Source organism: Anastrepha ludens, chromosome 4, assembly GCF_028408465.1.
Source record: "Anastrepha ludens isolate Willacy chromosome 4, idAnaLude1.1, whole genome shotgun sequence".
NCBI lineage: Eukaryota > Metazoa > Arthropoda > Insecta > Diptera > Tephritidae > Anastrepha > Anastrepha ludens.
Window position 1 is genome coordinate 9,735,326 of NC_071500.1, and position 25,053 is coordinate 9,760,378.

The window sequence follows — 25,053 nt, forward strand, 5'->3', positions numbered from 1 at the left end:
GAGTTTTACCAGACTTCTTGAGGATCTGGACTTCGCCGATGACATCTGCCTCCTCTTTCACAAACCCACTGACATGCAAGCGAAGACGGACAAACTAGTCGCGCTGGCACGCACTGTCAGACTGTCGGACTGGAGGTCCACATAGCCAAGTCCAAGGCCATGAGTGTTAACCATAATAACGCAAGGCAGATATTGGTTGATGGATGCCCGGTGGAATTCGTTGAAAGCTTCTGCTACCTCGGTTGCATCATCACATTAAATTTTGGAGCAGATGAAGATGTCAACTGCAGGCTAAACAAAGTAAGGGCGGCATTCGGGCGAATGCACACAGTATGAAGGAGTTCGCAAATCTCCAGGCGCACTAAACTACGAATATTTGGATCATGCGTAAAGGCAGCATTGTCGTACGGAAGCAAAACATGGCTGGTCTCTAACACCATCACACAGAGGCTACAATCCTTCATCAACAAATGCCTCCGCATCATCTGCAGAATATTCTGACCAAACACCATCAGTAACGACGCACTGTGGATACTAACGAACAAGAAACCCATCCTTAGGCAAATCAGACGGAGAAAGTGCGGATGGATAGCTCAAACATTGAGAAAACCACCAGATAGCATCACGAAAATGGCACTGGACTGGAACCCGCAAGGTAGCAGAGGTCGCGACCGATCAAAAAACACTTGGAGAAGGGCGATACTGCGCGAACTAGCAGATGCCGACATCTGATGGGACGGTTCAAAAACAACAGCATAGAACCGTGTACGATGGAAGAGTCTTGTCGAGGCCCCAAAAAAATGAATGCCATAATATCCTGAAAGTATTTTATGGAGAGAGTTGAATTTTGATTTTGAAATAAATTTGTATTTAGATCACCCTTTATATTCGCACACACCTACGATGTATGGCTGTATAGTAACTCTACCCACCAACCCATATTTTGCAATGCCTTTAAACTTATTGGAGAGCCTCTCCCATACATTATTATATACATACGTCTATGTATGTAGCTGCTCAATAAATGTTATTGTAGGTTCTAGCAAATTACATATCTTTTGGCTCATTGGCAGCTGGCGCACAGTAATTTACCTGTAGCATTGGCAGTGGGCTGGAGAAAAACGCCACACGCGTAACAGTCCAAAAACGAACGCATTACGAAAAGGTAGAAAAACGCGATTTTTCAATAAATAACTTCCCGTTGCTGTTGTTATGCGACGGTAATTGTATAGAACGGAATACAGGAAGCTGGCGGGTGGCAAAAGCGGTACGACAAATATTGCCAAACCGTGCACCGTTGAAGTTACTCAATTACACTATAGTACATATTTACACTATTAAATAATCTACGCGTAATCGAAGCGAACGCATAAAATATCCATTCTTAATATGCCCGTTTTTTTCTAATTTCTATTTTTTTGTATTTTATATGATTTTCTAGCACCAACGATTAAACAAAATCTCGGGTAATAATATTAATAGAGTGGAAAATATTCAAAGTGCTACACTTTTTCGGCTCGGTGGACGATAGTTTGAATTTTGCGCCTAATTATCGTCGTTGATTGTGCATTTAATTTCGGTACATACGTACATACATTCATAAACGTGGTCTAAGTGCAAGAGGTGGCAAGAAATATGGCAGGAGGCTACGGTGGTTACGGCAACAGACATCACGTCAACAATTTTTCGTCATTACAAACGGCCGCACTGTGGGCTGGAATACTCAGCTTGGTAAGTAAGCAAAGCACACGTAAAAGCACTGAATACGGTACTCCTTAGAAAAATTGCTCAATGGTAATGGGTCCTAAAAATATTCGTTAAATCTACGGCTTCCAACACTGCATTGAAAAATTTTTTTAGTGATAAAGCTCCAAAAATCGCTGTACGGGAGTCGCATCGCTGTGGACTATATTTACAAAAAGTTCATTAAAAAAAAATTTAAGGATATAGTTCTTAAAAATATTCGCTAAATCTAGGGCTTCGAGATCCAACACTGCATGGGACATTTTTTTAGTGATAAAGCTCCAAATATAATAAAAATATTCGTTAAATCTACGGCTTCCTACACTACATTAAAAAAAAATTGGACGATGGCACTCCAAAAATCGCTGTACGGGAGTCGCGTCGCTGTGGACTATACAGTAGGTTCTGTTTTTATGCGGCTTTTTTTTATGCGGTTTTGAAATAGTGCGGTTTTTTTTAAAATTACAAAGTGCATGTCGACCTATCGGGAATTGTACATATAAACAAGATTCTAAACCAGCTAAGCAAAAACTCATCACAGATTACATCAGAAATGCTAACCCTACAAGTATGGAACCGCCTGCATAACTATCTAGATCAGACGTGTACATTTCCTAAAGTGACGAAAGAGATTTTACGCCAAATCCTAAACGAACGCGCAACATGTGGGTATTGTCTGATTCTATTTCTGACTTAAATTTATTTTTCGATTCTGACGTTTCTTAAATAAAGATATAATTTTCAAAAATACAATATTTTGTTTATGCGATTTTATTTAATTATTTCAGATTCATGCGGTCTATGGAACGTATCTATAGTTATAATATGGGACTAGTGCCCTTTTTTATGCGATTTTATTACATTATTTCAGATTTATGCGGTTTTAGCACTTCTAAAACGTATCTATAGTTTAACTATAGAACTAGTAGCTTTTTTTATGCTGTTTTTTTTATGCTGTTTCTTGCGGAACGTATCTACCGCATAAAAACAGAACCTACTGTATTTACAAAAATTACATTAAAAAAATTCTCAAGGATATGGTTCTTAAAAATATTCGTTAAATCTGGGGCAAGGAGGTCCAACACTGCATGGAAAATTTTTTTTAGTGATAACACTCCAAAAATCGCTGTACGGGAGTCGCATCGCTGTTGACTATTTTAAAAAAATTTCATCTACCTGACTTTGACTTTAAGTTACTTTCTAACACACCAAATTCGACTCAAAGCAGCTTAAACGTTTAATATTGTCGGAACTTTAGGATTTAAACGATTAAAGCACTCAGACTGTGTGCGCTCTACTCAAGGATGTAAGAATACAAGGTAGCGCCTTACGAATTCGAAGCGCCGTAAGGGCCCATGAATAAGCAAACAAAAGTAAGGGGAATTACTTGTTTGTGAAGAGGCAGAGCAGGCGGCGAAAGCAATACAAACTAACCAACACAAGAAATTGTACGCATACACACATACTTTCTTGCCACGGCGTCTGCCGCATAAAAACGAAAAAAACTGAGCTTGGAAGGTTTATATTCATTTTTGCTTTAACAATTTAGCACGCGGCACCTCGTTTGTATTAGTTTGTTTAGTTTTAATCTCACAAATCACAATATTACCAAGCCATTCACTGAATTTTCACAAACATTTAATTTTTATTGTTTTTGCTTGTTTTGCGTTGGAAAGGAGCCTGACGTCAAACTTGCCAAAAAAGCGAAAAATAAAGTAACTACCCTAAAAAAGTAAAGAAAAATATTTTGAAATACTCTGAAATAAAAAAATTTTGAAATAAAAAAATATTCCGAAATAATTACAAATTTTTGAAATAAAAGATATGTCTGAAATATAAAAAACTAGCGAAAACCCGCCCGTTCCGCTGGTCGTCTTTAAAAAATCATTACATAGTCGTGGTTGATTTATGTTTCTCAACATAATAATCGGTGCTCCTATTTTCAAGTTTAGCATGTGTGGTGAATCAAGGGAATTCAAAAATTCAGTGGGATAATTTCCAATATCATATTGATTTGTAACAGTGTCAACGGATCGATATGTTTGTTCTGGACTTGGTATGTTAGCCAAAATAGCCGCATTCACTTCATTCACATCTTTATTTTTGCCAGCCATGATGGCTCGTTCACTAAGCCAATCATGATTTTGGTAATTTTGAGGCAAATTTGGGAAAATACTTTGAATTAACTGTTCTTTCGTTTGACTTATTTGACAAAAGTTTGGTTGTAAAGTTAATAAACCAGTTAAATTATCGACAGGAACTTTGCCATTTCCAATATCAAATAATTGCTGTGAAAACTCAGCAGCTGATGGATCATTTTGCATTAGAACACGTACATTTGTAGTTAGTTTGAGTGTTTGAACATGTCTCCACAAATATGATGATGTCAAACATGCAGCCAATTCATCTGCTACAGTTGCTCGAGGAATAACAGGCAGTGTTTGTCTAAAATCACCTGCCAGCAGCACTAAGGCACGACCAAACATTTCATTTTTACTACGTAAATCTCGTAATGTCCTATCAAGCGCTTCCAGTGACTTTTTATGTGCCATCGTGCACTCATCCCATACAATTGCGTGTGCGAAAAAGCGGAGAAGGAGAAGAGAACTGTTCTATTCCCCCCCGCTTTAACTCAGCTATGTGTTCAGGTGCAAATTACTTTTTTGCGTGAAGTCTGATATAAAAGAAGTTCTATTTACTCTTCTTAAATTTATATAAACTTTTCCAGGCGAAGTAAAAAAACTGACATATACCTATTTGCTTCAACCGTATATTTGTGAGTACACAGGTAATACGTAAATATATGGATGATATAGGTAATACCTATCTCATATTAGCATAACCTTTCTGCAAAAAATTAAGAAAACGATCACCAATCATCCTCTTTCTCTTCCTCTTCCTCTTCTTGTAGCTATTCCTTTTCCTCTTCCATCTCCAGCTCCATCTCCTTTCTCACTTAAAAGCTTTCATCAACAGCTTCCATCTGATACCCATATCCAAGGGTACCTTGGTCCACCTTTTCGGCTATATCTCGAAACCCTGGTCACTCAGAGATCTAAAAAATACCCTGTATTAAAGCACTCATCAGTAGTTTTGATTTGATACCCACAATGTAAAAACACATCCTAGGGTTACCCGGGTCCTCGTTTTGGCCTTCGGCAGCGCCACCTGGTGGCGAGTGGAATCACTAAGCATATTAGACTAACCTTTACCGTGGAAAAATATATATATATACTAAATTTCATAATAATCGGCCCAGACACACACGACCAAAATGTATTCAATTCTAATGAATGCTATGTGCGGTACAAAAAATACGTGCGGCAAATAGCAAAAACACACTCACTTAACCGACGCACCGCACCCACACGCGTTATTGGCCAAAGAAACACCAACAATGTGTAAAACTTTCATTGTTTTCCTTACACGCGTTGCTGAGATTACCGGAGACAAATGCACACTTTTTTCGGTTAATTTTTATATATATAGATATTCTGAGATAAAAAAATATTCTGTACACCGTCTGAACCAGGGATGTCGTCGTTTGGAACCGAACGGATTCAAAAATATTCATTAGCAAAATATTAGAGCAAATTTTTGAAGGATAGTTATTTTTTCTTTTTTGGTTTGCTATACATTTTGATATTTTCTTAAAAACCGTGCATATAACGCAAAATAGTATTTTATTGGTATGGGAATAAGTTTCCGCCCTCGTAAAAGAGGTGTCGCTGCTGATAATATTTTTGTGTTCGCTCTAGTAATATACAGGTGATTTGAAGGTGTATATTTGAGGTCTCAACCGCAGTAGTTGACATTCGCTTGAAGCGTCAAGATCCTTTTTTATCTGACGGCAAAAATGTCTATGTCCCGAAAAAACAACATTTGCGGAAAGTCATGCTTCATTATTACCACTTGTTATTGTTGTTATTGTAATGCAGCTGAAACTTGTCGTATATTGATCAATATTTACGGTAATTAGGCTCCTTCAAACACAACTTGTAAATAGTGATTTCGATGCTTCCAAAGTGGCAATTTCGACGTGAGTGATAAAGATCGCGAAGTGGCACCAAAAAAATGCGAAGATACTTAACTACAACAATTATTGGATGAAGACGCATGTCGAACGCTTGATGATATGTCTAAAGGATTGGATGTTGGCAGACCAACCATCGATAAACGTTTGCACGCGATGGTAATGGTCCTGGAAGCAGGTAACTGGGTGCCACATCATTTGAAGAAAAGGGATATCAAGAGACGTTTGGTGACGTGTGAGATGCTTCTTGAACGGCAGAAAAGAAAAGGTTTTCTGCAACGTATCGTCACTGGCGATGAAAATTGAATGTATTATGATAACCCTAAGCGTCGAAAATGTTGTAGCCTGCCAAGAGAACCAGGTCAATCGACAGCGAAACAAATATTCGTGTTTTAAAGGTTTTGCTGTGCATCTGGTGGGATCAGACGGGTGTCATCTATTATAAGCTCCTTAAACTATCTGAAACCATCACTGGCGATCGTTACCGACTGCAGTTAATGCGTTTGAATCGAGCTCTCAAAGAAAAGCGGCCGGAACGGGACGGTGGACATGACAAACTGATTTTGCTGAATGACAACGCGAGGTCACATGTTGGTAAATCGGGCCAGAAATATTTAGAGGGACTGAATTGGTAAATCTTGCCCCATGCACCGTATTCCCCAGACATTGCACCTTCGGATTACCATCTGCTCCGATCAATACAGCCAGCCAGCCCCCTATTGAAGAGCAATTCACTTCTTACGAGAACATCGCAAGCTGGCTCAATGAATGAATGAAGTCAAAATATTTCGGATTTTTCGTCAGAGTAATCCGTCTGCTGCCTGAGAGGTGGAGTAAAGTTGTAGCTTCCAATGGCACATACTTCACATAATATCAGGTATTATTTAATTGTTTAAATAATTCGTAACTTTGGCTAAGAAAGGACGGAAACTTATTCCAATACCCAATATTTTATTCAATTTCGATGACACTTAAAAAAAATATTTAAACAAAATTTTGTTTTCGTTGGGGCTACATTCTTTTACAACGGTGCGGCAACACTATTTAGAAGTGTTGAAATGAGGATAAACATGTAAAAACGACATTTTGCAGCTAAATAAATGATTTCTAATTATGTTTACTTTAGAAGTTCGTTCACATACTTACATATATACTTATTAGAAAAAATTTTTATAAGTTCAGAAATGTCTTCCTCAACTACTCAGTGGCCAAATATTCACAAATAAATAATATATCAAAAGTGAAAGATATTCAGATGCCAGTACCTATGCGGTACCAGTTTTAATGACATCTTTGACATTTGTCATGTAGGCAGTCGCATAATTTTACGCGATAGAACAATTCAAAGGATTATGAAACTGGTTCTGCCGAGGATAGATAAAGGACTGACAGACCAGATTGGGTTTTTGTTTTTTTAAGTAAAGTCTATGTGTGACAGTCAAGCTGCACTGAAAGCCCTTGCTAATCCACGCTGCTCTTCGAAGTTAGTCGATGAATGTAAAAATAAACTGAACAGTGTTGCAAAGCACAACAAAGTTAGTCTTGTTTGGGTGCCTGGACCTTGTGGTATAACAATAAACGAGTTGGCTGATAAATTGGCGAATGAAGGGTCTGCAAGTATGCCACTAGGCCCTGAACCCTTCCTAGGTGTCAATTGACGGCTTCATGAGGTCTACCCATAGAGGTCGTTGGTCTGAGTTGTGCGTCTGCAGAGTAGCTAAGTGTATTGTGACCAAGAACCAAACAGGAAACTAGTGACATTTCTGTTAAAACTTAGTATGAAAGACCTGAGAGTACTGGTGGGTGTAATCACTGAGCACAACGCCTGTGATCAGCATATGACTGTCATGGGGATCGTCGATAGCCCGATATGGCTATCCTGTCTTGAGGATGACGACACTGCAGAGCATTTGAACTGTAGCTGTCCGGCGTTTTCCAGAATCAGACTTAGGATATTGGGTTGCGATGTACTAAATATGGGTAAAGTTCATAAATTTCCACTGGCGTATCTCTTAAGATTCATCTATGAATCCAAGAAATTTGTGGAAGAGTGACCTCAAACTAATTTTTCGTTTGACCACCCACATTTTATCTTTCCTATATCTCTATTCTTTCTACTGAAATCTATCCGGGTTAGTACAATGGTCTCCTGATTGTGTGCTTGGACTTGTCCAAATCCCCTCAAATCTAATCTAATCTAATTTGATCTAATTTAATCTAATCTAATCCAATCTAATCTAATCTAAAGTCTACGTTATAAACCAACAACAATTCCAGAGCTGAAACACAACATTCGGATCGAGATTCTTGAACTCAATGCGATAAATTGCGAGCGAGTCCTTGAACATTTTAGTTCTCGTAGCCTGTAGATGTGTTCTGGGTGGACATTTAAAAGATGTTATTTTTCACATATAATTATTCCGAGCCGTATTTTACATGTTTTATTTTAAAACAACATCTAGGCGCGTCTTTTGAAATACCCTCCATTTTCTTTATCGATTTTCTTGGTGGTGCTTCAGCAATTTAATTATATTAGTTTGGGGAAAAAGCAATCCATTAATTTCTCGGTAGATGGCTGAAGCGATCGATATCTCGTAAAGTATCGATCATACAATTTATCGATCGTTGTCAAAGAGACATTTCAAACTAAAAAAATTATTTTTACTATTTTAGATAAAATCACAGCCAAAAGGCTCATGAGTGAGCATAAGCCTGCCTTTTATGATTAAAGGATTTTTAGAGTCTGTTTTGTGGTACACTTATTTCACTTGGCATTCATTTTGAATTTCAAGTGAATTTATGAATATAAATGTATGTACACTTAGATATATGCGTAAACACCTGTGTTCATAATAGTAGCAGCACGGCGTATTGCAAAGTTTTGATTATTTATTGTTTTTATTTTTTTTTTATTTTTTTACAAAAATATGGTTCATGTTTATGTCAACTAGCATAAAACTCAAAGTTTCAAATTGTGTACAAAATTGAAAAAAAAAAAACAACAAAGGTCGCTACATGATCACGTAAACTCGTAAATTTCTATATAATGGGTGATTCATTTAAAGTTAGTTTTGTACAAAAAAAAAACAATGGAACAAGTTAAGCTTATTTGATAATCTTTATTACCATACCAAAGAGTGAATCTTTACAATAATTTTTTAAAGACAATTTCTTTCAAAAGTTGACTCTAAATGCGGTTGAGAGAATCGACCATTCTGAAGTACTAATTTTCGATGTGTGGCATATTGTGTGACATTTAGCGATTAACTCGAGTAATACTCGCCTCCAAGGCCTAAATAGTAGCCGACTTATTCGTGTAAACTTTGGTCGTAATCCTAAAGATTAAGTGCCAGATTCCACGATTGAAATTCAAGCCAAAATAAAATTATGCAAAATTGACATTATGTAACATAGGTTCTGCTTGTATTAGTGTTAAAGTTTCTGGATAATGCGAAAACACTACCTGGAAAACAGCTGAGTATCAAACAAATGCTTATACAGTGAACGCTCGATAACGTGAACTAATTCAAACCAAGGCAGTTCACCTTAACAAAAGGGTTCACGTTTTGGAATGCTCAAAAAGACTAAGTAAATATATTTTTTCAGATTTTATTCTTGTTTTTGTTACATATTAATTGAAAATTAAGTCATACAATGGTTTTATTTAAAAAAATCAGTCATCTTTTTTTGAATCTTCTGTTTTTCTAAAACTTGAAGCACAGCTTTCTCTCTTAACCGTCTTAGCACATTCATATCATTTAGATCGACGTCTTCGTGACCATATTAACGCCTTGTTGAAAATTTCAACTGCTTCAGTCGGCTTAATTTTCACCAGTTGCTCTGATACGCTGTCATCATCAGATTCGTCCGCTTGTTGATGATCGTCATCTGCATTGCCCTCCTCGATATCTTCGTTCCATTCATGAATGGTTGGTAACGTGAATTGAATCTGAAATTTTTAATAAAAAAAAGTTTTTTCAATAACCCACATGCATATCTGCGAACACGAACGAATCTCAGGATTTAAACTACTAAGGAGATCAACGGTGTTGCTCATCAAGGTGCGAAGTTCAGCTTCCCATTTTTCCTTTAAAACCGCCAACGGAACATTATCTTCGGGATCATCATTGTTCACCGCAAAATTTAAAATACTGTTCCAGCACTTAGCTAATGTTGCTTCACCAACACGAAACCCAGCCGCATCCAAAAGATTTATATGTTTTTTTATGTTAATTTTTTTCAACGACTCGAGCAAATCAGACTTTGTCGCTGATATTGAAGCTAGAAGGCTGTTTCTGTAATGCAACTTAGTGATTTTTATTGCAGTCTGATCCATCGGTTCAATGAGTAACGTTTGGTGGCATAAACATTGCCAAAATTCGATGTAACCTTAAAAAACAACCAGTTAACCTTAAAAATCGGACAAAACTTAAAATGACTCATGAAACCATTGCTTGAAAATAGCCGACGTCATCCAGGCGGATTTCGAGCTCTTATAGTCGGTGGGACACTGAAAGTTTTTAAAGCAGCGTGGATTCTCTGCATTTCCAATTACCAAAAGCTTAACTTGTGGGATCCAGTGGCGCTTGAACAGCATAAAAACGTGATTCGCTGCTTCTCGGACTTTACCCCTGGGGTTCTCTTCTCCAAACTTGACGCGTACGTTTTCTCTGGCAAACGCCTCCAGAATAACCCCGACTCATCAGCATTATATAACTGATCGTTGCACAACTCCAATTCGACCATTTTAGCTTTAAGTTTTTCTTTAAACGGATCCACTAGCTGAGGTTGCGAAGACAGTTTTTCGCCTGATATTTTAAGAAGACGAATAGCGTACCTCTTCTTGAGTCCTTGGAGCCTAGTGATGGATACTAGCGAAGAAGTTTGCTTCATTTTCTAAAAATGTTGCATGCAGTGTTTTTGCATTTTCTTTCAACATTAGAGCACTTACTGGCCAGTTTTTATCTCGCATTCGGATAAACCAACGATAAAGAGCTCTCTCCGTTTTGGGCAACTCTGAAGAGCGCAGTGTTTTTCTATTTCCAGGTCCACAATACGTGTTGTTTACGCACTTTAAAACCACTTGCTTTTTCGCTTTAATGTTACAAATTCTTGATTTAGCAACATAATATTTCTTTGCCAAAATCGTCACAGATGAGCTTTTTTTTAAAAAGCCGAGAATTATAGCCTTTTCTTTTAATGTCAAGCACACGGGATTTTTAGAACTCATTTTCACCAGAAAACATAAGACAAAACACTCTTTGCAAAACCAAAACCGCGCCTGAAATATTTTACTCCTTACATGCAATTACGAGTAAAATGCCTATTTTATAATTAGGGGATTCCCCAATTTCAGAATTACTTGAGATCAATGTAAACTACATTCAAATAATTGTAACGTTTATTGTTCATATTATAGAGTTTTTTGGGTTTGTTCACATTTTAGAGAAGTCAATGCACAGAAATGTCTATGGTCTTCACGCTTTAGAGCGTTCACGTTCTCGAGCGTGTGCTGTATTATCATTCACTACAGAAGTGCTTAACAAACTACTAATTTTTGTTGTAGCCCCGGGAAAAAACTGCGAACTTTCCTCTTGACATTGTGATGTTATAACTATTTTACTCTTATAATAATTTCATATAAGTGAAAAGAAATTAAGAAAAAATCAAAATAATTACCAAAAATCTAAACCATTGATCTTTTTCATGCTTATATTGTAATTATAAGTAAAAGTATAAAAAGTATATTTGTCGGAAAAAATTATTGAAAAAAAAATTATTATTATAATTAAATTTGTATATTATAATAAAAAATTATAAAAATATAAGGAGGCAGCAGCAATAACAGCATGGGCCATTGGTTGTTTAAAAGAAAAAAATGTGGACTAGCCCGTAAAGCCAACTTAAACTTTCTTTAGTTAGGTTACTAATTTAGGAAATATAATATAATATTATTATAGCATAGAGTTACGTTATACTACGAAGGCGTATGGAATGGGAGTGTAATTTCGGAAGTGTTTAAGACTTTATTTTTATTTATTTTTTATTTATTTAAAAGAGTAACAGTTATTAATAACTATTCCACTTACGAAATAAGCACTGGCTGCCTGGGCCTTCGGCTTATGGTATCTTAATTAGAGTAACAATATAGGTAAGTAACTATACAAGAGGATGGGAGAGAGGAGTTGAGGGAGTATTAAAAGATTAGTGGGTAGTGTGAGTTTGGCCGGAGTATAATTTTATAGTTTAAGACTTATTTAGGAGTTAAACAGGGATGTTTTCCATCGCCGACATTATTTACGTTATATTTAAACGACTATCATGACTGCCTCGAAGGTGGCGGACGGAGAAAATATCAGACTTTTTACGTACGCGGATGAAATTATCTTGCTGGCGGTTAGCTCTATCAAGTTACAGGAATTGATAAATAAACTTGAATAGTATTGTAAATTGTAGAATCTTGAGGCTAACCGCGCTAGGTCCCAATTAATGGTTTTTAGAAGAGGAGGGAAGGTTAGTAAATCTGAGAAGTGGTATTGGGGTAGTCAAGAAATACAGATTGTGTTACGATTTTCTTATTTAGGCGTTGAAGTAATGCCACAGCTCAATTTTAGAAACCATGTAGAAAAAGGGACAATAGCCTCTAAAAATGCTATAAATGAAACGTGGTCTGTTTGTTTTTTTTAAAAAAGGGGGCGAAATTAGTAAAAGCGAAATACCGACTATTTCTTGCTGTGTGTCGCTCAGCGCGACCAACGCAAGACTGTGTTTGTCGCGGCCCTATGCTCCCGAGAGGAATCAACAAGGAACTTTGCGATATGTCGCGCGTGCTGTATATTAAGGATTTTCAAAAAATCGATTTTTTTTATATTTCGAAAGTATAGGCTTTAAAGCATATATCGTCAAATTTTTGGAAGGATGTTCCCAGTAGTTTCGTTTCTACAGCCGTTTTAGCAGGTAGAGTCAGATTCGTCATGCGGCGTCCTCAATGGAAAACATCCACTCTCAAAATTCTAACCTCATTTATCTCGAAACTACTTTTTTCGGTCTGGTGTTGTCAAAAAAAAATAAAAAACTATTCAACTGAATCTTCTGAAATTTTAACATGTTGTTCACAACATGAATGGCTATCGCCCATACTAGAGTCATATTATTATTTGAATTATTTCGTATTTTTTGATTAAAAAACTGAAAAAAAACGCCGATTATTCAAAACCGCGCCATTTTGCCAAATTGTTTTTTTTTTATTCTAGTATGGGACATAGCTAAATCCATACTGGTTAATAATTTTTTTGATTTTTGTGTTTCAGATAAATAGAAGAGCCAAAATGGACAACTCCGAGGGTCAACTTCAGCGCCATTTTTTAATTAATTATTAAAATTAAAAAAAAAAATTAAAAAAAAAATTTTAAACAAACATTTTTGTTTTAATTTAAAATTATAAAAAATTTAAAAATATTAAAAAAAAATTTTTTTGTTTTAATTTTGGATTGAAAAAAAAATTAAAGTTTATTATTATAAGTAACAGTTTTTTATTGTAAAAAAATCCTAAAAATACCCTACATTTTCGAGCTCTAGACCACTGGGACCCCTTAAATATGCTTATAAATATAGAGGATTGTAGAATTTAATTATTGAAGAATGATTATTGATACTCTGCGTAATTTAACTGTGATACACCGACAGACGGCGTAAGCCCATGTCGAGAATTTATTGTATAGTTGGAAAAATCTTTGTGTATTTATTTTTTTTAAATTATTTTTAAATGTTATTTTTTTAAATCTTCTATATGAATAAATTAATATTACTAAATCTTAATACTACGTACTCGCAAACGATATGATTTAATGCGGAGTTGCATTTCATTGGATTGACTTGCTCATACTGCTGACTAATAAACTGCTCGTTGTTGACATCACAAACACCTCAGTACCTGTACCTTAAGTGTTCAGCAGCAGGGACTTATTTTGAAGAGTTATAAGATATAAGAATTATAAGAGATAAGAATTATCATGTGTGTCGAGGCGTTGGATGCCTGGCGTCTGCTACAATTGTAGATATTTATTAAATACTGTACACGTTTTTATTGGCATTCAAAGAGGCCGCCAAAGATAAAAAACTTGCAAAAATTGCCTTTGGGTCTCCTTGATTAGGTCTGATCTATATTTATATCGTGACTTGTTTGAGTAAAAAGTTCGAGTAATTTTAGTTAGTAATGTTAGAGAGAGATGCAAAATCACACAGCTAACACATAGGTACATATTACCTCCAAAATCAGAAAATTTCTTGTGAATTCTTATATTCACCTCTATTCGTACAAATCTATTAGTTTTCCGAAAGAACTTTGGTCAAATACATTACTAACTGATAGAGAATTCTTTAGATATTTTGTTGATAACTCGATATTTTGTTGAAGCACTTTTTCTTTCAAATAGAACAACGCCAATTTAATGCTTACCAATACATGTACATATATACAAATGTATGTATGATACTTTGCATTCGTACGCTGATAATGAGATAGCATTGACTTCTAGTTCTAACTAGTACTCGTATGTATGCATGTATGTGTGTGTGACACTGGTATCTAATACATCTACGTTCCCTACCAAATTAATCGCAAATGGTATGAATCATATTCAAATAATTGTATGGTTATTAAATTAGCTCTGCTGGTAAATCTAAAGAAATATTCTATGATAAATGCACACCTACACACCTACACTATGGGCAACTTTCGCTCTCTGTACGGCCGTTCTCTCTACAGCATTTCGGTATAACTGCCTTTTTCAATTACCACACCTTTCCGATTTACGGACGAACGAATACTTGGTGAGTAGCCAGAGTCTTCTTTATCCAGGGAGCAAACAATAAAAATGTTGGGAGATGCGCTTTCTTATTACGAAAAGAGTATAAATGGCCGTCGTAGCTGAATGGGTTGGTGGGTGACTACCATTCGGAATTCACAGAAAGAACGTAGGTTCGAAACTCGGTGAAACACCAAAATTAAGAAAAACATTTTTCTAATAGTGCTCGACCCGCGGCAGACAATGGCAAACCTCCGAGTGCATTTCTGCCGAGAAAAAGCTCCTCATAAAAATATCTGTCGTTCGGAGTTGGCTTGAAACTGTAGGTCCCTCCATTTGTGGAACAACATCAAGACGCACAATAGTACTAGGAGCTCGGCCAAACACCCAAAGCGTGTTTAATTTTCTTGAAATCTACCCGACCTCCGAAGAAATCTGAATAGATATTGTGGTGCCAAGGACCAAAAGTGGTAGCTTCTTAACACATCAGTGCCAAAGGCGTCAAGCCTGATTCGAGCGAAGGTGGAGCAGACGCACAGAAAAAGTGTTTTGCCGCTGTTGTTGTTGTTGTAGCAGCATACACATTCTCGTGCATATACGAGGAATGTTGTTGAAATGACAGTCCTTGGTCGAATATAAATCCGGGTCGTTCCGGTTACGTAGAACCGACTGTCGTGGGAACGTCTCATCCTCCTCTGCACAAGCTGGGCAGATTACACTGTCTGAGATGTCTATCTTTTCCATGTTCTTCGCCCGTCATCAGTCCAACCAGCTACCTGCAGTCCCTTCTGCTTAGTGACAGGAGGATTTGCGATAGTCGGTCGGACATGACAGTCGGACCATCATGGACTCACGGTCATATTAGCGAGTGGTCAGCTGACATCATACAGGCTTCGTATTCAAGGTCCTTTGGTCTTGTAAATGCCAGGCTAAGATAATTCTGCTGATGCCAGTCGTGAATTTTTGCAAAGTATGATCAATCCATCTCCATTTACGTTCGCGAATTTCAACTGGCCTATGCCTACCTTTCGTTTTTTGATTTTTTTTAATAGAAGGAAAACCTCGAAATGGCCATTGTGGCAGTCAGTGTGGGACTTTAACCCGAATCTGGCCGCAAAGTAATACGTCGGGAGGCCGTTATGGAGCATGTTAACTGAAATCATCAGTCTATGTCAGTGCTCGCAACTGTCCGGTGTTCACGCTGCGACATCTTTTCGCCGTTTTCAGCAGCCTGCTGTGCCAGTTGCTGTTGTCTAAGAGTCGCTTTTTGGTCCCATACCTCCTCCCTTCTGTTGGAAATTCACCGAAGGCCTTAAAGAGCTTTTTTTTTTCGTTGTTAAAACGTGGTCAAATACATAAATGGGACACTTTCTAGTGTGTAATGGCAGACAGGACAAAAAGGGTCGTCTTCCAAATGAAAGCGTGTGCAAATATTTTTTGAAAGATCCATGGCCGCTCAGCAATTGTGTTCCATAAAAGTCCACCTCTCCGTGCTTTCTACCAAGCCATTTCGTAATATCCGGTATCTGATTATAGATCCACCGACCCTTTGTTGAATGCTCCCAGAGCTGTTGTCATTCTCGCTGTCGCTGTTTGCCATACGCTGTCGCTCCTCTTGTTTAACGCTGTAGGACGTCTTCTTCCCTGTTGGCTTGTGCAACCTCTTCCGCTCCTTAATGAGCAGATTGACTGGGCGCGTGGCCCTCCCATATTTGGCACAAGTCTTGATAGGGCACTAAGTACTCGTTGCGCCTTTTTGCTAACTGCTGCAAGGTGATTCTTTAAAGGCATTCGGGAGTCAAGAGCAATTCCCAAATACGGGTGCGATTTTATGTGGCACTCGCCCACGGTGATGATCAACTCGTCGTGTGCCTTCATCGTGCTAAGCAGGACTACTTCGGTCTTCTGCACTGCAAGCTCTAACTTTACTGATACCAGCCATTTCCGCATGCGCGAAATTGCATCAATGCATTTTATTCTCAGAGAGTCGCGACCTCTGTCAACGACCACCAACGCGATATCGTCTGCATAACCAACGAGTCTTGCTCTCGTAGGAAGATTGATTCTCAGCACGCCATTGTACATGGGGTTCCATAAAGCTACCTACTTTGGGTGAGTAGCTCGTCATTTGACACCCAGTTATCGGGACACCATATGCGTAGGATGATGCGACTTATGAAGGTCTCATGATTTTTTGCTGATGCAACGGCCACAGGCTATATAGTAATGCTGATTTTGCGTTGGAGTTAAAAAGTTGGCGCAGCGCTTAGCTGCTGGAAAACATTGCAAAAGGCAGGAGAAAGAAGGACTAAGTACCATAGACAAAGTTGGACGCTATTTTACGTCCAATCAATCAGCAACAACGGAGATTGACGACGACAACATTTCATCTGAATGAAAAAGCTCCTAAACATTTCATAATTTTTGTAATTTTTTTTCTGTATTTTAACTGTGAAATAGGTTAATATTTTGCATTCTCGTTTAAGCATTCTTTTAGAAAATAAAAAGAATAAAATGTCTGATGACCTTGACGCGTTATAAGTATATTACCTGTGATCAGAAAGTACCGGGAATGTTTAAATAAAACCAAACACATGTGCCAATGTTTAACCCAGTCCTACATGCACCCCCTCCTTCGTCACATTCCCTATGATCCCCTCTATCGACTGAAATCTCCTTCCACAAAGTGGTAACTTCAACTTGGGAAGATCAGGTGAATACGGTGCTTGCACGATGGTATTTACTTGGTGTTTGGTCAAGTAATCCAGCGCAATTTGGCTCGGTGCGATGGTGCGTTATCATCATGCAAATTCCAAGAATTGTTTGCCCACATTTTCGGCCGTTTGTGACGTACAGCATCTCTCAAACGCTTCAGAACGGATAACTAATAACTTTATTGACTGTCTGGCCCGATGAAAGGTACTCATGGTGCACTACGCCTTGGCAATCGAAGAAAACAGTCAACATTTGTATGAAATTTTGCATTTGTATGAAAGCAATTCATTCGCTAAATGGCTTTCGCGAGCGGTATGGGGGTACTCAAGAAAGATGGCTAAGAATATTTCCACTTGAGCTAAATGAATTTAGTTAGATTATTTTTATTGTTGGTGATTTTATTGAGGTGGTTAATATTTAATTTCTATTTTGCATTATATACATATAAGGAGACATACGCTTAACACGTGGGCTGAAAAGTCCCGGGTTTAACTCATAGATGGCGCTAGTTTTATTGCATTCACCTCTTTTTCAATTAGTACTAACCTTAGAAAGGCAGCTGCTCAAATTTCCTGATATTCACTATTAGTTCGTGACTTATTGCGCTAAGAGTGACGCCACTTTTGTTATTTTCAAAAAGCATTTCATGTTTTTATTTTGCACTGCTTCTTGATGGAAAGAATATCGTGCCAGCGAAGTAATGGCTCGAAATGTGTTATGGAAACTCAGCTGCATCAGAAACAGCAATAAAACGATGGTTTGCTGGCTTCAAACGTGGTCACGCGGTCATAGAGACACCGATGATGTACAAAGCAGTGGACGCCCATAATGAGACGGTAACACCAGAAAACATCTAAAAAATCTACAAAATCGTTTTGAATGATCGAAAAGTGAAGTTGCATTAGTTAGCTGACGTCGTGAAGTTATCAAAAGAACGCCTTGGCTTTATCATAAACATTTGACTATGAGAAAGTGGGTGCCGTGTTTGCTCAACAAGAAAGCGCACCGTGCCACAAGTCAATCAAAACAATGGCAAAGCTACATGAATTGAACCTCGTATTGCTCCCACATCCGTATTCGCCAGACTCGGCTCTCAGCGACTACTGGTTGTTCTCTCGCTGGTAAGAAATTTCGCTCGAATGAAGAGGTTATCGCTGAAACTGAGGCCTTTTTTGAGGCAGAAGATACATCGTTCTAGAAAAGTGGTATTGCAATGATGGAGTGGCGCTGGAATGATTGCGTTGTGCTTGATAAAAATTACGTTAATAAATAAAGCTAATTTTGAAAAAACAAAAACGTGTTTTCTTTGGTAGACCCGGGACTTTTCAGCCCATGTGTTTTGTATGTGGTCGCAAGCAATAACCGTCTAAGTCTGCTTACGAAAAATGTTATTTAACAAGTTATTAATAGAAATTAAATAATAATTAAATAAAATACTAATACAAATATATCAACCATATACAAGTATTACATAGGCTTCTGCGTGTACGGTTTAAGCGCATAGCTGCTTTCAAGTGGAGAAACGAAAACTCATAAATAAAAAGTTAAATGCCCTATATTTCACGGGCATTATAATATGTCACGGTTCAATGTATTAGTTATCTACATACAAATTATATTTGGATATTTGTAATGAGAGTAATAAATTTTCCAAAAGGAAACTGCTAGAAACACCTCATTTACGCCAAATCCAACGACAATTCGTAACAAATGTTCGCCGTTTTGTTAAGAAGTTTCTGAAATAAGTTTTGCAATTGCAATGATTTCAAGTCGTATGATTTGACGAACATGTAGTAATGAGCCTTCCCGCGCGGAGCGTCTGTCAAGCGATCAACCGAATCGGCTGGTGGGAGAAAATTATCGTTGGATCTTCCCCTTCCACTAGAAACCAGTCCCAGTTCGCTGGCAACAGCGGTGCAGTCAACATCGCTCCGCGCGTGAAAGCTGTTTTAAAAGTGTGTTAGGATTTTGCAAAGGCGAAAAGGCAGCGATCGTTGGAGCAACGTTACTACTCAAGGAGGCTTACGGGAACCAATCTCTGTCCAGTGCCCAGGTAAAACGGTGGCACAAGTCGTTCAAGGAAGGCCGGGAGGATGTCGAAAACGAACAGCGATCTGGAAGGCCTTCGACGACGCAAACAGACGAAGACCTCTGCATTGGCCAAGAGGGGGGTTCCGGTGCTTCCCAACCCTCCCTACAGCTCAGCCTGTTCCCTCCGGACTTCTTCTTGTTCCCGCGCCTGAAAAGAAAGCTGAAGGGGAGGCGTTTCGACGGGAAAAAAGTTATTTAAACGAACTTAGGAAAAGTACGAAAAATAAGTAATAATAAGTAAAACCAATCACCCTATTGGAAGATTTATAATTTTCTTTTAATTATATTAGACACTTATGAACTATGCGGTCTCGGTAGGCTAGCCTGCCATGCCAGAGGTTGTGGATTCGAAGTCCTCGCACTTTTCCAAATATACCCACTTTTCCCGTTTCCAAAAAACAAACAAAATCTCATTCCTCAAACCCAAAAACGTATCCTTTCCATCCTTACTCACGCACAATATGGTGGTAGTCAGCGCATTATTTGCATTGTGGCAGCTAAAACAAGCAAAAAACACAGTCACATCATCAGTGGCGCCAGCAAGATGAAGCGGGCAATTGCGGTAATAGCGCAGACACACCAAATTTAGCGAAGTCCTCAACCGTCTGTGCGATCCTTCTGGCAGAAAAATCTGACACACAGATGGCGCTCCAAGCAGTAAGAGGGCGTTGCGGCATCTAAGCAACGACAGGTGGACATTTCCACCACTTAGCACTGGCAGCGGCAGGCTAATCACCTACCCTGTCAGAAATCAAATAGATTAACTGAGTCTAGTCGAGGTCCTGTGCTCCCGAGAGGAGTGAACAAGGAAAACAAAAAACAAAAAATGAACTATTCAGCTGCAGTGTACAAACAGACAAGCGATGCAGCGCGTAAGGGTAAAAATTTTGTTTTATCACTCAAAATCATTTTTTTTTATTTAGTAACAAAGTTATTCCAAAACTAAACTGGATGATTAATTTTGTACCACCTTGTAATTTATTGATTTTTCCAAACATTCTTTTTTGGTATTGAATTTGCTTAGTTTTACAGTATTTTCGGAAAAATATCAGCGCAAACTTTCTTAATCTTCAATCTGAGCTCCATCACCGTACGAAAAGTGTGATTTCGATGCTTTTGATCGTAAATTTTGCGAATTAAATATAATGCCTATTCAAGTTTTCCATGGGATTCCTATCTGTACTACCTATATGCAGCCTATTGTCAAGGAGAGATCCTGTGCTTTCTAAACGACTCCAACGATAAATTCAAATTTGGCCGAGCTCCTCCTCTTATTTTTGGCAAATGACCTACAGTTCTAAGCCGACTCCGAAGGCAAATAATTTTTTTTGAGGAGCTTTTTCATGACAGAAATACACTCGGAAGTTTGTCATTGCCTGCCGAGGGGCGAAACAACAACTTTTTTTATCATTTTGCTGTTTCATGCTCGGAAATGCAAACTTTCATGGAGAGAAGAAAATACGTGTGTTACAACCGGGCTAATTTGGCCACAAATAGATAAGAGAAGATCCGGGGAGTTGCTTAACCTCTCAAGAGGGAACATCACGAAGATCGTGGCTTGCTTCACCGGCCACTGACTGTTAGGTAGGCACTCTTCTACGCTAGGAATATTTGGCATGAATACTGCAGAAGTTGTAGAGACGAGGAAGAGAAAGAAACAGTGGAACACTTCCGCTGTAACTGTCCAGCTTTAGCAAGGAGTATCGAAAGGTTGTTAAGAAAACACTTGTTTGAGTCTCTTACAGAACTATCCGGTGTTTGGATAACACCTATCCTCCGCTTCATAAGAGAGTCCAATTGGCTCAATGAAACAGTAAGGTTCCCGTGTTACACAGTGGTACCACAGCGGTTCCACTGGTCTAAGTGAGTTTGACAACTCTAAGCCGACTACCACAAACACCTAACCTAACCCTAACAAGCCATGTCGGCTTGTCTATGATCTTGGGCTATGTCTCCCAACCATACAAAAGTGATAGACTTGGTACTAATCTCTGGATTTAATCAGCCCCCAGAAAGTGCACTGCGAGCAAGAACCCACCTGAGCTATCAAAGCTCTATCACTCACTCTGTGGTAATAGGTTTTTCGTAGACGGTTTATGGATACCTTCATTATAGCATTTTTATTCGTTTCCGATATTCAACAGAAGAGTAAAGCTTCTGTTGAGCGGCAGTTGTGTAAAGGATCTTAATTTTAATGTTTGAAATATCGTTTCTTTTCGTTTCTCTATAAATTTGTTGAAGTATATCAGCGACCAAATTAGAAATATGTACTAAGAATTTTGAATTTCAGTACTTATTGAAATAAGAACTACTTGACTCCACATACTCATTCTTTATGAATCACTGGCTCAGTTGAGTGAGTAATTGTTTCCGCCAATACTTTTTATCTTTTTCAGACGCTGCGAATTTTACAGAAGTCGGCCGTCATAAGTTATATGTACTACCTTTGTTATTATTTATTTAACTTTTGCTTACACATTTAATGTATGCCTTATTATCAAACGGAACTAAATTAGATTCTTACTTTATACGAGTTTTTATCTACACAGCGAGATAGCTAAGTAATACCCGGCGTACGTAATTGCCAGTTATTAAAAACTTAAACAAAAGTTTTCTTTGTGAGCAGACTAACGCGGAACATCGGTGGACAAACCCAGAGTATAACAAGGTTGATCATGGCCACCACAAATGCAATCCCCCTGTACGACAGCGAAATGTGGGGAGAAAGCACTGGAGGCTGTACAACGAACTGCAGCGCTCAGCTTCAGCCTACCGCACTGTCTCAGGCGCAGCAGTTTTGTGATCAGCGGGGAGTTATCTATCGACCTCATGGCCCGAAAACGAGTGCATGCATGGGACTCTGGGAAAAAACACGCCGCCACTAATGCCGCGGAACAGAGATGCCGAACCATGCAGAGCGATGGCAATGCCGATGGGACACTGAATCAAGTGGCAGATGGAGGGCGAAGCTCATTCCTACAATAGGTAAATGGGTTCAAAGAAGCTTCGGGGAAGTGGCCTACTTTAATGCAATTATAAGATACGTTGAAGGCGTATTATGTAGAAAAAAGGTAGACCTCGGCGCAGTACTCAAAGCGTAGCCTCACAGACGGAAACATAAGCAGACGAGTCTATAGCATGAAGCTGGCTACAAATACGGTGAACCCAGATGTGGGTGAATAGAATTGGTCCATTTTATGAACGTCGTTCTGTGCTCTCCCGAAGTAATGCAGAAAGTAGTTCCGGGAAGGGAGTCTCCTCGGAAGAGGAGGACGGATAGCTTTAGTGGTCACACCACACGACGCCGTAGACGACGGTCAATGTAAGAGCGAAGGATGCATTTCGAACCCTACCTCACCCACAAAAAAAAAAACGTAAATTGCTAGACCATCCACCTTACTCGCCAGATTTTGTACCATGTTAATCCATTGAAGCTGTGAAAGAGGCACAAATCCTGCAGCAGCGAGCAGCAGCAAACTTCCAGACATAATTTCAAAAATCGAATATTCGCACGGCTCGTTGAAGAGTGTGATATCGTAAGAGTGTACATTGAACTCTCTCATTGTACTCTCTTGACAACAAGTGCTACTTTGGACTAAGTAGGCAATTGAGTAGTAAAGTCCTCTCTCGACGAACAAAACTAACACTCTACAAGACTCTCATCATGCCCGTCCGAACGTATGGCGCAGAAGCGTGGACGATGACAACATCCGATGAAGCGACGCTTGGAGTGTTTGAGAGAAAGATTCTGCGCAAGATTTTTGGACCTTTGCACGTTGGCAACGACGAATATCGCAGGCGATGGAACGATGAGCTGTATGAGCTTTACGACGACATAGACATAGCGCAGCGAATAAAGATCCAGCGGCTACGTTGGCTGGGTCATGTCGTCCGAATGGATACAAATGTTCCGGCTCTGAAAGTATTCGATGCGGTACCAGCTGGTGGTAGTAGAGGAAAAGGAAGGCCTCCTCTGCGTTGGAAAGATCAGGTGGAAAGGGACTTGGCTTCACTTGGTGTGTCCAATTGGCGCCGGTTAGCACGACAAAGAAACGACTGGCGCGCTTTGTGAAACTCTGCCAAAATCGCGTAAGCGGTTATCGCGCCAATTAATAAGAAGAAGTACATTGAAGATGATAACAAGTTACAGCCTTAGTTCCATTATTTATTAGCCACACCTCGTGGGTGACATAAATGACTGCTTTATTTAGCTTTACTTTTAGATGAACACTTCTTTTCCTAATTCACAATTTTCACATAAATTTCTTTAAAGTTTCAGTCACTAATATGGATTGGCCTAACCATTGTCGGTATTTTATCGTACACTTGCAATATGCCGATTAATTCACAATTCACCTATGGCTCGGTAATGGAATACGCCTTTTACACGATATATTTCAAAGGATCCTGCATTCCGTCGGACTATCAGCAATTCGATAATACAATGATGAAGTCAGTGGATACCGTATTGTCGCCGGAGGACATTTTGATTTGGGATTGTGTGTACTTGGGTGTGGCGGTGTGTTGGTTCGTTGCATCGGTGTTGCTGTTGGTTTGTAAGTACTTCCATTCGTTGCTGAAAAGTATGTAAATAATGATATTACTTCTAATGTTTCTATTTGATTCAGTTGTGAGGAAGGACAACATCAAATATACGAACTACGTCATTTGCGCGTGGGTCATAACGATTTTGTGTATCAATCTGATGGATCTGGGGTTGGGCATAATATTTGGCCTAGACTATGGTAAATTCAATCGCGCCGCTTACAATTACAATTTGTCCTCTATAAATTCGGGCACAATTGAGGCACAAGCAGTCCAGCTGGTAGCTGGAGGAGTGGCAGCCATTTCATTGATGATTATCTCCTTAAAAGGATTCATATTATGGCTTATCAACGTCGGTTTGATGTGTTATCTGCTGGCACTTGTACACCGGATTGCCCTCGATAAGGACAGTAATGTGAGTTTGACTAATAATTGACAAATAAATCGTAAATATTCATAACGCCTTTAGTGTCAGAGTCAGTATCTTTATCTTTGCCATCCAAAAATTGTGTCGTACATACCATACCTACTAGTACTACCAGATGCTCTGACTCAGAACCAACACGTCATCTTTGAATCAATGTTAACGTTTCCATACATACATATGTATATAGGGTGGTCCAAATACAAGTTTATTTGGATCAAACGATGTTTAGACACATACAGATTTTATGCGCTTGGAAATATTTTTTGTTTTTGTCCGGACAGACTAGCAAGTACAGCACTCAGACACAATTAAGTCCATTGCACTGTACTCGGATTCCTTTTTAATTTTCTTTAAGTCTACCCGACCTCCGAAGAAATCTGAGTAGATCTTTGGGAGCCTAAGAGCCGAGGTGGTTGCTTCTTAACACATCAGTGCCAAAGACCTCAAGCCAGATTAGAGCGAAGGCCGGGCAGACACACAGAAAGTGGTCCGCCGTCTCATCTTCCTCTCCACATGCTGGGAACTTATTAAGAATAAGTTGCATATGAAATTAAGGCCACACGCAAGTTTGGGTAAAAATAGTTAGTATCACGTTCGATTCGCACGGCAACGATCCTGATAGTTTTCATGGTTTTGGCAGCACTTTTATAAAACTTCTGGTTTGGTAGTAATAGTAGGCGCCTTCGATTCGA

The 25,053-nt window shown here is 38.7% G+C and overlaps 1 protein-coding gene across 4 annotated transcripts in view; it reads left to right on the forward strand.

Annotated features, from left to right (window-relative positions):
• The first annotated feature begins 1,087 nt into the window (after nucleotides 1-1,087).
• The window catches only part of LOC128861317 (uncharacterized), a 31,615-nt gene continuing 7,649 nt past the window's right edge, over nucleotides 1,088-25,053 (forward strand). The window contains exons 1-4 of one of the 4 annotated variants that reach the window (XM_054099363.1): nucleotides 1,088-1,165; nucleotides 1,442-1,731; nucleotides 23,663-23,945; nucleotides 24,018-24,349. In XM_054099363.1, the coding sequence (XP_053955338.1) occupies nucleotides 1,636-1,731; nucleotides 23,663-23,945; nucleotides 24,018-24,349 (711 nt within the window). In that variant the 5' untranslated portion in view covers nucleotides 1,088-1,165; nucleotides 1,442-1,635. Of the gene's footprint in view, nucleotides 1,268-1,302; nucleotides 1,322-1,441; nucleotides 1,732-23,662; nucleotides 23,946-24,017; nucleotides 24,350-25,053 lie in introns of those variants that run through there. The other 3 variants (XM_054099360.1, XM_054099362.1, XM_054099361.1) reach the window with 3 other exon arrangements.